Raw genomic sequence first — 14,543 nt, forward strand, 5'->3', positions numbered from 1 at the left:
AGGAGTAAAGGCAAGAGGAGAAAGGGTGCAACGGACACAGAGTGCAGGGGAGAGGGATATGTAAAATGTTCTAGTTAAAATGCTAAATAATAAAAATGAAGAACAAACAAAAGATACAGGTTTGCCAATTCACATACCTTAGGAGGGTACTTTATATCTATATTGATATCACTGGTTTTAAAGGCAAATCTAGTCAGACAGGAACCATACATTCGTAATGAACAATCTAAAAAAGAAAACAAAACATTACTTAACAGGCAGTCCAATAACAGTATGCACTTACGATTAATTTAAAAGAAGGAACAGCTTCAGCCTCAAACACATTAACTATTACTCAACACCAGTTTAATATGTCTATTTTAGAACATGACCTCCCTACAGCTTGTAATTGAGGAAAAGGAAGGCACACAAGGATACACCTGCGTTAAGACAAATAGGTTCCCTGCCAACATTACACCAGTTTTACCTTTATGTTTCAACATTTTTATTGATGACAAAGCATCTGAAAAACATACAGCATCTGGCAGGAACAGAATGCCAACAGCATAACATTCATAACATATTTAACTGATAGTGTCCGTCATCAACTTATTTTCATCATTTTCTTCCCCCCCCCCCCTCGTGTTCCCCCCCTATCCTTCCTCCCCCCTCCCCAAATATGCTCTATTGTTCCTATTGATTGGTAACCGGTGCAGGCATATATATTTGACATCACACATTTACTAATGGAAAGATATACCAGGCCGCCTAACAATAGAAGGATAAGGATAAGGAGTGAAGGAGTGGCCTAGTGGTTAGGGTGGTGGACTTTGGTCCTGGGGAACTGAGTTCGATTCCCGGCCCAGGCAGCTCCTTGTGACTCTGGGCAAGTCACTTAACCCTCCATTGCCCTATGTAAGCTGCATTGAGCCTGCCATGAGTGGGAAAGCGCAGGGTACAAATGTAACAAAAATAAAATAGATACTACTGGAGATTCTACATGGAATGTTGCTACTATTGGAGATTCTACATGGAATGTTGCTATTCCACTAGCAACATTCCATGTAGAAGGCTGCGCAGGCTTCTGTTTCTGTGAGTCTGACGTCCTGCACGTACGTGCAGGACGTCAGACTCACAGAAGCAGAAGCCTGCGCAGCCACATTGGTGATCTGCAAGGGCCGACTTCTAGTGGAATAGCAACAGTCCATGTAGAATCTCAAATAGTAGCAACAGTGGCGGAGTGGCCTAGTGGTTAGGGTGGTGGACATTGGTCCTGAGGAACTGAGTTTGATTCCCGGCCCAGGCAGCTCCTTGTGACTCTGGGCAAGTCACTTAACCCTCCATTGCCTGCCACATTGAGCCTGTCATGACTGGGAAAAAGTGCAGGGTACAAATAAAAAAAAAAATAAAAATAAATCTTCCATCAACCATTCCCCCCCCCCCTCCCCTTTTTGTTGCCTCTTATGGAGCTTCAGTAGTACTTTACTCAGGAAGGTTACCGGAGCTCCCGCGTCATCCCCTATCCTGTCATAGTAGACCAGTTTTACCTTTAAAGAGCAGGATTTTATATGTCACATTTCAAAAGACATTTTCTTGTTTGGATTTTTGTACACTGATGACTAACTATTAGATATATACGACTTTACAGATTGTTCAGTGGATTTCTGTTTCTGACTGATCTAAGGAGGTACTGCGCACACAATGACGGGGTTACTCTGAATTATGCATTTATGATTTTCTGTAGCACTATTAACCTATAATTATACTTTTAACCATAGAAAGCACTACAGTGTACTGGGATCAAAACACATAAAGAGGAGGAACAACATGTGGTGGTTTAATTTACATTTGCAGACCTGTCTGAAAGTACTCCAGGTATACAAGATAAATACAGCAAATTATAGCACCTCCCATGTCACATAATTGATATAGTACCACAATTGCTACTCCTAATCTTCCCCATAAGCAGAGGTGAAGAGGTGGAGGAGTGGCCTAGTGGTTAGAGTGGTGGACTTTGGTCCTGGGGAACTGGGTTCGATTCCCACTGCAGGCAAGAAAAATAAAATAAATATTGGAGATTCTAGATGGAATGTTGCTACTATTGAGATTTTGTTGCTACTATTTGGCATTCTACATGGAATGTTGCTATTCCACCAGCAACATTCCATGTAGAAGCCTGCCCTTGCAGATCAGCAACGCGGCTGCGCAGGCTTCTGTGAGTCTGACGTCCTGCACCTACCTGCGGCAAGGGCAGGCTTCTAGATGGAATGTTCCTAGTGGAGCAGTAGCCTAGTGGTTAGTGCAGTGGACTTTGATCCTGGGGAACTGAGTTCAATTCCCACTTCAGGCACAGGCAGCTCCTTGTGGCTCTGGGCAAGTCACTTAACCCTCCATTGCCCCAGGTACAAATAAGTACCTGTATATAATATGTAAGCTGCATTGAGCCTGCTATGAGTGGGAAAGCGCGGAGGAAAAATGTAATTAAAAAAAAAAAAAAAAAAAGATTTTCAGCACCTGCCTAAATGCCTACCAGATCATTTCTTAAAGCTACAGAAAGAGCATTCCATAACAGGGAGAACTTCAACACAGAGAGCCCTATCCCAATGGCTTCGCTTGCTCATGACCTGCATACCGGGCCCATACAACCACCACCCACCCATCCAGAAGTGCAGGAATCTGCTCGGTACAGAAGACCTCAGTTTGGCACCATGCCATTTATGGACTTAAAAAAAAAATCATTAACAGCACCTTATATCGAGTTTAGCATTTAACTGGAAACCAGTACAGCTGGATCAAAATCTAGGTTGCTTGGTCTGACTACTTAAGACCCTTGGTAAGTTTTGCTGTAGTTTTCTGGACTACTGCGAGCACTGAATATCCTTCTGAGGTAACAAGAGAAGCAGCACATTACAACAGTCCAGGTGCAGGAAGATTAAGCTCATATAAATTTCTTTACTTACAATTTGACAGCCCACTTATGACTCTACCAGGTAATCAATAGAAATAAAACAAACTAAAACATGGAAAAGAAAATAAGATACCTTTTTTATTGGACATAATTTAATACATTTCTTGATTAGCTTTCGAAGGTTGCCCTTCTTCGTCAGATCGGAAATAAGCAAATGTTGGTAGATGACAGTATATATAAGTGAAACATCAAAGCATTTCAGTGGCAGTCTAAGATGGGGATGGGCAAGATTTAATTTACATAGACATCTTATGAAAAATGCCAGTGCCAGCCAGGATGTCACGCCTGTGGGGGGGCACTTTGCAAAACCAGAACACTGTACCAGTGATTTCATGGTGAGAATCCTGAAAGGGAACTTTAAAATACAGGAACGTAAGACCTTTGAAGTCAGAATGATTAAATATTTTGACACCCACCAGACAGGACTTTAAGAAATGTACTGCTTTGTTTGTCACCCTCCTGTCTTCATGCATATCTCCCTGTCTCTCAGCTATCCACCCCCATCCTGTTAGACTGCCACTGAAATGCTTTGATGTTTCACTTATATATACTGTCATCTACTACTACTATTTAGCATTTCTATAGCGCTACAAGGCTTACGCAGCGCTGCACAAACGTAGAAGAAAGACAGTCCCTGCTCAAAGAGCTTACAATCTAATAGACAAAAAATAAAGTAAGCAAATCAAATCAATTAATGTGTACAGGAAGGAGGAGAGGAGGGTAGGTGGAGGCGAGTGGTTACAAGTGGTTACATCTACCATTTGCTTATTTCCAATCTGACAAAGAAGGACAACCTTCGAAAGCTAATCAAGAAGTGTATTAAGTTATGTCCAATAAAAAAGGTATCATCTTATTTTCTTTTCCATGTTTTAGTTTGTTTTATTTCTATTGGTTACCTTTAAAAGTGGACTAGCACGGCTACCACACCTCTTGACTCTACCAGGGAAATCTTATTTATTTTCCAATGCTTGATATACCGCAAGGTGTCCATATTGGTGACTATGCGGTGTGCAATATAAAATAGTAATCAGGGTACAGACACATGAGGGAACAAAACAATCATGTCGAGATGTGAAAGGTTTGTTGAAACAGTTGTGTTTTGATGAAAACCTTAAATATGGGGTAGGATGTTTCAGAACGGATGTGAGATGGAAGTGGATAACATACGTGGAGGCTCATTTTCAAAGCACACAGACATACAAAGTTAAATATAGTAACATAGTAGATGACGGCAGAAAAAGACCTGCACGGTCCATCCAGTCTGCCCAACAAGATAAACTCATATGTGGTACTTCTTGTGTATACCTTACCTTGATTTGTATCTGCCATTTTCAGGACACAGACCGTAGAAGTCTTGCCCAGAACTAGCCCCACCACCCAAACACCAGCCCCGGTTACATATGTAACTTTGTAAGTCTATGGGCTTTGAAAATCAGCACCTAAATATAATAATCCTTACAAATGTAGTACTACGTCACAATATAATCCCTCACCCAATAATAAGATCACGTCTCATCACGTCTATAAAATATCCTGTTATAGGGTCGTGGCTGATGAGTGTCTCAGAAATGGAAAGGCATTCTGTACCACCCTAGCTATATGGTGCCTCGTTTGCAACTGTGAATCCAGCCATATTCCTGTATTAAGGGTAACGGCTAGTGCAGTGGGCTGAGAACCTGGAGATCTGGATTAGAGACCTGCACGGGAACGGAACATGCGGGATTCCCGCAGGGATGGAAGCAGTCCAGCAGGGTTCCCGCAGGGACGGAAGCAGTTCCTGCAGGATTTCCATGGGGATGGAAACAGTTCCTGCAAGGTTCCCGTGGAAGTGTAAGCTGCTCCTGCGCCAGCCTCTCATCTACCGATTACCAAGTTCTTTGAGTACTGTCTCCTCCTCCTCTTTAACAGCACAAATGCGGAAAGTCTTCCATTAAGGAGGTGGTAGAGACACAAATGATAACAGAATTAAAAAAAGGCATGGGATGAACACAGAGGATCTCTATTTAGAAAACGGAACTTATAAAAAAACCTAGCCTTACTTAAATGGCTGTATGTATGTGGATGTGACAAGTGACGCTTAGATGGTGACTCTGACTGTGATGAACTAGGGCTGAGACCGGGCAGACTTGTATGGTCTGTGTCTCATATATGGCAATCTGGTTTAGGATGGGCTGGAAAGGGCTTAGACAGCAACTTCAGTGGCTTGAACATGAGGACAGTGCTGGACAGATTTTTACGGTCTGTGTCTCAGAAATGAGAAGATGAATATACCAGAGTGGGCTTCGACAGCAACTCCAGCAGTTGGAACATAAGGATAGGGCCGGATAGACTTCTATGGTCTACGTTTCAGAAACACCAAAGAAAGACCATGGAGTGAAGGAGTGGCCTAGTGGTTAGGGTGGTGGACTTTGGTCCTGGGGAACTGAGTTCAATTCCCACTTCAGGCACAGGCAGCTCCTTGTGACTCTGGGCAAGTCACTTAACCCTCCATTGCCCCTTGTAAGCCGCATTGAGCCTGCCATGAGTGGGAAAGCACAGGGTACAAATGTAACAAAAATAAAACAGATACTATTGGAGATTCTACATGGAATGTTGTGTTGCTATTCCACTAGCAACATTCCAAGTAGAAGGCTGCGCGACCACATTGGTGATCTGCAAGGGCCGACTTCTACATGGAATGTTGCTAGTGGAATAGCTGCAACATTCCATGTAGAATCTCAAATAGTAGCAACAGTGGAGGAGTGGCCTAGTGGTTAGGGTGGTGGACTTTGGTCCTGGGGAACTGAGGAACTCAGTTCGATTCCCACTTCAGGCACAGGCAGCTCCTTGTGACTCTGGGCAAGTCAATTAACCCTCCATTGCCCCAGGTACAAATAAGTACCTGTATGCAATATGTAAGCCGCATTGAGCCTGCCACGAGTGGGAAAGCGCGGGGTACAAATGTAACAAAAATTAAAAAAATAAAAAAATAATCACGTATATAGTATCACATTTGTTGATTTAATCATGAATTGAATGAGTGTGACTATTGGGCAGACTGGAAGGACCATTCAGGTCTTTATTTGCTGTCACTTATTAATGTTTGTATTAATCTTCTTTGCTCCCAGGCTACTGCGCAGACCTCAGCTCTGACACAGGCACAAGCATCAGATTTAACCTGACCTACTGGCGCATGTATGGGGCGACCTCTTAGCACACAGTGCCAGTGAATCAGAGACAAATCTTACATGTGCGCACCAGTGTTCCAACTTCCATTCCTTCCTTGTCTGCAGTGCTGTGGCTCAAATCCAGAGAGAGAGAGCTGACCGGAACTTTCTTTTATGTAACATTAAATTCTTGTGGGGATGGATGGGGACGGGTTGGTTGGGATGAGTTAAATTCTTGTGGGGATGGGTAAGATTCCTGTCCCCGTGCAACTCTCTAATCTGGATTCAATTCCTGCTGCGGCTCTTTGTAACCCTGGGCAAGTCACTTAATCCTCTGTTGACCCAGGTACAAAAACAGGTTGTGAGCCCAATAGGGACAGAGAAAGTACCAGCAGATAAATTTATTTGGATTTTGCTCACACCTTTTTCAGTAATAGCTCAAGATGAGTTACGTTCGGGTACACTGGTTATTATCTCTGTCCTTGGAGGGCTCACAATCTAATTTTATACCTGAGGCAATGGAGGGTTAAGTGACTTGCCCAAGATCACAAGGAACAGCAGTGGGATTTGAACTGGCCACCTCTGGATGTCAAGACTGGTGCTCTAACCACTAGGCTACTCCTCCATGCCACATAATGAACATAAACCGCTTCCTACTGTACCACAGAAAGGTGGTGTATCAAATCCAGGACTCTTGACCACCCTAGCTATAAGGTGCCTCATTTGCAACCATGAATCCAGTCATATTCTTGTATTAAGGCACACATTGCTAAGGACCACATTATAAGTAGTTACTTGGTGTGAGGACAATCAGCACTAAAGCCTTCTGCGTTCCTAAAACACAATTCCAATGGCGAAGGAATAAACCCTTCTTCACAACCCTGCTTCTTACACACTTCCTACCACCACCAGACTGCCTGGCTAGATGAATTCTTGGACTAAGCTAGCCTGGCAGCTATGTTTTGAGCTTTGGCCTATAATATCCATCATTGGGAGTTCAAATGTGGACAAAAGAAGGATTAAATGCCTTTCGTAATACCTGCCAAATGCAGTTGAACAGTCTTTTCCATCTGCCTGACAATTTCTTCACGCACTTTGAAGTCATCTTCTGAGATGCCTTGCTCTTTTGCTGCCTCTATCACTGCAGATTGCAGGGCGGCCACCTGAGAAGGAGTAGGAGGTGGAAGGGCACGCAACTCATTTTCTTCTCGTTTTTCCTAACAGCAACAAGGCAAACATAGCACTTCAATGTTTCAAAAAAATATAGTGAAGTAGAAAAGAGTATCTGGCAAATAAAACGCTTCTATTCCATGAAATGCCCAACGTATACACAACGGATTTCTATTAATATTGTCATTTTCAACCTCCATAAGCACAACAAAGTAACTGCCTAGTGTTACACAAATATATTGGAATTTACAAAACCACACAAAAAAAAAATAACAGCAATAAAATGTTACAGTCACAGTAAAGTCTTTCTCCATAAAACACTGCCCTTTTAACATTTTGGGAAAAATTCTGATCGTTTGGATCCAAATTCTTGTCATCCTATCTCAAATTTACCTTTTCCGGCTAAGCTATTGAGCAAACTATTTTCAGCTGCAGGAGTCTGTCAATCAGATGCTCATCAGTATGGTGATTACCAGGGTTATGATGTTGAAACTCTTTAGTTTCTTTTTTTTTTTTTATTCTTCAGAAAGAACTGGATTCATCAAGTATGGCCTCTGAATTTTTGTAGATCATACTGTAGCCTTTGATTGTCTTGATCATTGTATGTTATCACATAATGAAGTTATGGGATAGGTGGGGTACTGTTTTGGTTTGGTTCCAATCTTATTTACTAAATAGGTAGCAGCAGGTTAGGATTGGTTCTTTTTAAATTTGTTATAATTGTTTCTTTATCGAGAAGAAACTTCATTATTACATAACAGTTTCATCTAAACACATTCTCAGAAGCATGCAATAAAGCAACCGTTCTCTTAAGTAAAGATTGATATAGACCAACCTTAACAACATCTCAAAGGGACCCCCCCTCCTTTCCCCATCCCCTAATTCCACTTTTTACAGTCCTTGTTGAAGAAATCTCCCCCCACATTTCTTTACATTGCTTCCACTTATGAGTCTGTAATGCAGTCATTCTGTATCATTCACAATTAGAGCCAAGCTTATCTTTAATCTCCCCCGTTGGTGCATCTGCCTTCCTCCATCGAGATGCAATAGTCAGGCGAGTAGACGTGAAAGCCAATTGCATTAATTTGTCCATAGCTCCCGTCACCCTTCCACCCTTCCAATCAATAAAGTAACTTCTATAACACATGGCATGGGAACCTCCAAAAGGTGCTGTACATACTGTTGTTGTTACATTTGTACCCCGCGCTTTCCCACTCATGGCAGGCTCAAAGTGGCTTACATGGGGCAGTGGAGGGTTAAGTGACTTGCCCAGAGTCACAAGGAGCTGCCTGTGCCTGAAGTGGGAATCGAACTCAGTTCCTCAGTACCAAAGTCCACCACCCTAACCACTAGGCCACTCCTCCACTGTTGCTACTATTTGAGAATCTACACGGAATGTTGCTGCTATTCCACTAGCAACATTCTATGTAGAAGTCGGCCCTTGCAGATCACCAATGTGGCCGCGCAGGCTTCTGCTTCTGTGAGTCTGACGTCCTGCACGTACGTGCAGGACGTCAGACTCACAGAAACAGAAGCCTGCGCAGCCTTCTACATGGAATGTTGCTAGTGGAATAGCAACATTCCATGTAGAATCTCCAATAGTAAAAACAAAAAAGGAGGTGAAAAACCCTCACGAAATCGTGGAAAATGAAGCAAAAAAGTGAGGAGAGTGGATGAGGATACCAACTATTGTATATTTATTTGCTTAAAAAAGTTAAAAAATGTATGTATACATTAAAACGATATACATACATTTTTAAACTTTTTTAAGCAAATAAATATACAATAGTTGGTATCCTCATCCACTCTCCTCACTTTTTTGCTTCATGAATCTCCAATAGTAGCAACATTCCATGTAGAATCTCCAATAGTATCTATTTTATTTTTGTTACATTTGTACCCCGCGCTTTCCCACTCATGGCAGGCTCAATGCGGCTTACATGGGGCAATGGAGGATTAAGTGACTTGCCCAGAGTCACAAGGAGCTGCCTGTGCCTGAAGTGGGAATCGAACTCAGTTCCTCAGTACCAAAGTCCACCACCCTAACCACTAGGCCACTCCTCCACTGTTGCTACTATTTGAGAATCTACACGGAATGTTGCTGCTATTCCACTAGCAACATTCCATGTAGAAGTCGGCCCTTGCAGATCACCAATGTGGCCGCGCAGGCTTCTGCTTCTGTGAGTCTGACGTCCTGCACGTACGTGCAGGACGTCAGACTCACAGAAACAGAAGCCTGCGCAGCCTTCTACATGGAATGTTGCTAGTGGAATAGCAACATTCCATGTAGAATCTCCAATAGTAAAAACAAAAAAGGAGGTGAAAAACCCTCACGAAATCGTGGAAAATGAAGCAAAAAAGTGAGGAGAGTGGATGAGGATACCAACTATTGTATATTTATTTGCTTAAAAAAGTTAAAAAATGTATGTATACATTAAAACGATATACATACATTTTTTAACTTTTTTAAGCAAATAAATATACAATAGTTGGTATCCTCATCCACTCTCCTCACTTTTTTGCTTCATGAATCTCCAATAGTAGCAACATTCCATGTAGAATCTCCAATAGTATCTATTTTATTTTTGTTACATTTGTACCCCGCGCTTTCCCACTCATGGCAGGCTCAATGCGGCTTACATGGGGCAATGGAGGATTAAGTGACTTGCCCAGAGTCACAAGGAACTGCCTGTGCCTGAAGTGGGAATCGAACTCAGTTCCTCAGTTCCCCAGGACCAAAGTCCACCACCCTAACCACTAGGCCACTCCTCCAGCCCATAAAAACCTCCCCCATAAATTCTGACTTAGAACACTTCCTTCTTCCCACATCCTCTCCAACACTTCCCTTCCACTGTCCCCACTACTGCTTGCATTCTGATCGGAGGAGTGTAATCTGAGGTCCTGCACAGAAAACTGAAAAAGGGAAGTGGTGCAGGGAGCCGAAGAGACATCAAAATGCTGAAGCCAATTAGGTTGGCTCCCTTTCCCTCTCCTCCACGCAGCTGTCGGTCATCCCAGTTCACCCAAAATAAAGCAAACAATCCTATGAGCAGATGCTCTATCTACGATGTCACACTTTATTGTTGGTAACATTTTTATTTAATCTCACATATTTTCAAGCGTGCTGGCTTTGCAGTATGCGGATGTACACAGGGGAAGTGTTGAGTAATTAGTTCTAAATTGTAAATCATTGTGTCATTTGGAGGGGCTGGTTATAGGGACCGGTTGTATTTGTGCAGAGATGTGTTCACCTAGTAAAGGATTAAAGAACTGTGTCCCCATTTTTAAGGCCCCTGGTGCTGCTTTTTTGGTGTTGTTGTTTCACCTCATAAAGGGCCACCAAAACAGACATCATGTTACGAGAATCAGATGTTTAACAGACTTACTGTTTATAAGTATGTTATGGTTATGTTCCACTAATAAGTTGGCTGGAGTCACTGGAGCTCATTTTCAAAGCACTTAAGTTCCATAGGTTACTATAGGGCTCATTTAGACTTATAAAGTTACATAGCACCCTATGGAACTTGGTAAGTGTACTAGTAAAAAAGGCCCGTTTCTGGAACGAATGAAACGCTAGCAAGGTTTTCCTGGGAGTGTGTATGTTTGAGAGAGAGAGCCAGAGTGAATGTGCGGGTGTGTGACAGAGTGAGACTGTCTGTGTGACAGTGTGCGTGTGAGAATGAGAGTGTGTGACAGGGCCCCCTCCCCTGTTCTTAATGCCCCTCACCCCGTTCCCTCCCCTCCTTTTCCTCCTCCTTCCCACACTTTGGGTTCCTTAAGGCTTTCAAAAGTCTATGTACCCCCGTGGCCCTAACGCCCAGTATCTGGTTACCCCACCGCTTTCCTTCTCACCCCTACCCCAAGATGTAATACTTTCACGTCCTTCATTTGTTTTAAAAAAAAGTGTCCTATCTACCCTGTGTACAAATGCCCGGCATTCAGATTGTGTTCCTCTCGTAAATTTTCATTTCTTTCATTCAGAACTTGCCCCCCCCCTCCCCCGAACACTTTTGGTTTCTTCAGTCTTTTAAAACTCTCCTATCAACCCTGTGCCCTAATGGCCAGCATTCAGATTGTTTTCCTGTCCCAAATGTTCATGTCTTTCAGTCCTTCAGAACTCCCCCCCCCCCCCCCCCATTTAACACTTTCGGTTCCTTCAGTCTTTTAAAACTCTCCTATCAACCCTGTGTCCTAATGGCCAACACTCAGATTGTTTTGCTTTGCCAAATTGTCTGTCACTGATGTCACTGAGGTCAGTGCGTGCCTGCCTAGCAGACCACTTCCGGCAGGCACGGTCCCAGGCACATCCTGTTGGAGGTGAGAATTATTATATAGGAAGTGCTTTGAAAATACAGCTCACTGTTGTCCCACAAGTTTTTAACTTTTCTTGGGTATCCGGATAATTTATTTGTGAGTTTTATTTTGGGGTAGAAAGTGATCTTGTATTCTGCTCCATACAGTTGATACTCCCTTATTTATTTATTTTTTAAATTTGAAAAAGAATTTGTATTAAACACACCATCAATAATATAATATACACTCACTCAGCCAACCGGCTGCATAGTTGTACAAACAATGTGAACTTCACTTCAACCAGTTTCAAAACATAGGTGATTTTCTCCCCTACCTCCATCCCCTCCCTCCCCTCCCTATCCCTCTACCCCCTCTCCACCCCCCCCCCCCCCCCACCTTCCCATTCATGGCTGAATCCCCTGTGCATTATATCCCTTTTTTTTTATTTTTATTTCTCCTGTGCTGAACTGCTTACAGAGAATGTGATTTCCCAGCGTTTTCTAAATTTGGTAATTTATTCGGTAATTGGTGAAGATTGGTCGGTGTTCTGCGAAATGACCAAGGTGAGAGAGTCTGCTGGCATGTAATTTGTGTGTGGATCCACAGGGGTTTGATTTGTCTGGTTTTTCCAATAGGAAGCATATTGCAGTTCTGTATATTCACTGCCTTTTAAAAGCTACAGTTACTGATAGTTGTGTGTTCAGAATTGGTGCTGTTGAGCTTGCTACATAGGCTCTGAGAAGCTACTTTGCAGGATTTAGTGTTACTTCAAAAAGTAATTTTGCAGACCGTCCTTTGTCTGCTCCTTCATAAAGAGAACACTGTCAGGAACTCCAGGGACTTGAACTAGTTCATGTTAGCTTCAGAAAGGAGAGAAAGAAGCAGCAAACTTCACCTACTTGAGTGCCAAGCTGTGGAACGCACTGCCGCAAAACCCGAGAGGGATCTACGTACTAACAAACTTTCGAACATCACTAAAGACCCATCTTTTTAAAAAGGCATACCATACAGAATAACAATTATAAATGTATATATCTCCCACTTCTTTACTCAGATCTATTTTTTATAATATCTGCATGCTTTAAACTCTAATACGTTATTCAACATCTCTATGTAACAATAAGTGATTACGTTCTAATCTATCACCACCAAGAACGATTTAGTGTAAGCCACATTGAGCCTGCAAAGAGGTGGGATAATGTGGGATACAAATGCAATAAATAAATAAATAAACCAGAGGAAGGGACAAGACGACTTATTTTATTAATACAGCTTAATAAGGTATTTTAGATCTCTTATAAAATAAAGGTTGAGGGATATGTGCCACTGCAGTAATTATTTTCCAGGATACTGTGTGTTCAGAGGTTTACCAGACTCAAGTCTACTATAATGGTAAAGTTTAAGTTATGGGATAATGCAACTTCATTTATTTATTGCACTTGTATCCCACATTATCCCACCTATTTGCAGGCTCAATTTGGCTTACAAAGACCTGTTATGGCATCGCCATACCAGGGTACAGAGTACATTTGGTGTTACAAAGAAATCCAGGTAGACAAGAGGATCTGGTCAAGCATTTCTGAAAAAGAAATTTAAACTTCATTTAAAAATGTCAGTGCGTCCAAGGTTTCCATAAGTGCGAATGTTGTTTATGTTGATGCAGGACAGACTTTTGACTTAGAAATCCGTTATCAAGTGCACTCTAAGGCATTATTTAGGTGTATACCAGGCACTATTCACACCTATATACCTAGTGCGTTCCCCTCCCCCCCATGTTAACTCTGCCCCCCCCACAAAAAAAAATGTCTGGTCTGGCTGCACCCCTGGTCAATGGTCAAACTGAAATCCCCACCTATTAATAAAATCCCTTCTTTAACTCCCATCACTTTTGTCAGTAACAGATCTAAAAAATCTTCCCTGTTGTACATTAGGAGCATAAACCAAACTCATTTTAACTCCATTAATCATACCCACCTGCCTCCCTTATCCCTATACTCATTATCAATAACTGCTTTAACATATTTGGCCATATATGCCATCACTCTTTTGCTGTTCCATCTATTCGTGCAGTTCATAAGGAAACATCACATATAAGGCCTTTCAGGTGGGGCTCTCTGATTTGGAAGGTTTTCATAAAAATGAAAAAGATTTTTTTTCTGTTTGAGCTCACTTTTAACAATGTTTGAATGATGATTATTATTATGATGTTTGTATGGCTTTATACTATTAATTGGGTGGAACGTACACACATGCACAACGAGAATGTACAATTAGATGCTTTTCACAAAATTAAGAGTCACTTACCATGATATTTCTCTTGTGGCGTTTTTCTTTGATATGTTTATGAGCACCCTGGATATTTTCAATGTGAACCAGGCAGAGTTTGCATAGATACTGGAAGTTGTTGTATTCTGGAGGGCGCTGAAAAAAAAAAAAGAAAAAGACATTTGGCTAAACAGAAGTACAGGCACACCTTGTGGCTGTATGCATCTTTCCCACCGAGTCAAAGACCAAAAGACTCACGTGCACCTATTGAGAATCTGGCTGTGTGATCACCACTGCCCTCACTACTACTACTACTACTTAACATTTCTAGAGCGCTACTAGGATTACGCAGCGCTGTACAATTTAACAAAGAGAGACAGTCCCTGCTCAAAGAGCTTACAATCTAATAGACAAGTGAACGGTCGGTCCGATGGGGGCAGTCAAATTGGGGCAGTTTGGATTCACTGAACGGTAAGGGTTAGGTGCCGAACGCAGCATTGAAGAGGTGGGCTTTAAGCAAAGACTTGAAGACGGGCAGGGAGGGGGCTTGGCGTAAGGGTTCAGGAAGGTTGTTCCAAGCATAGGGTTATCTTCTGTAGGACATCGTCTTATTAAATAAATCTAGAAGATCTGCTCTGGACTTTGCAAAGGCCGCCCAATTCATTTCCAAACACAATACAAGTTAATAGCCAAGGAATCTCAGGAACTGATCAGATGCAACC

At 42.2% G+C, this 14,543-nt stretch overlaps 1 protein-coding gene across 2 annotated transcripts in view; it reads right to left on the reverse strand.

Moving 5' to 3' along the window:
• TUT4 (terminal uridylyl transferase 4) overlaps nucleotides 1-14,543 on the reverse strand; it is a 192,421-nt gene that overhangs the window by 144,664 nt on the left and 33,214 nt on the right. For both annotated transcript variants that reach the window (XM_030205458.1, XM_030205457.1), the window contains exons 4-6: nucleotides 13,861-13,977; nucleotides 7,133-7,310; nucleotides 138-226 (exon numbers count right to left, since the gene is read on the reverse strand). In XM_030205458.1, the coding sequence (XP_030061318.1) occupies nucleotides 138-226; nucleotides 7,133-7,310; nucleotides 13,861-13,977 (384 nt within the window). The remainder of the gene's footprint in view (nucleotides 1-137; nucleotides 227-7,132; nucleotides 7,311-13,860; nucleotides 13,978-14,543) is intronic.

Source organism: Microcaecilia unicolor, chromosome 6 (genome assembly GCF_901765095.1).
Source record: "Microcaecilia unicolor chromosome 6, aMicUni1.1, whole genome shotgun sequence".
NCBI lineage: Eukaryota > Metazoa > Chordata > Amphibia > Gymnophiona > Siphonopidae > Microcaecilia > Microcaecilia unicolor.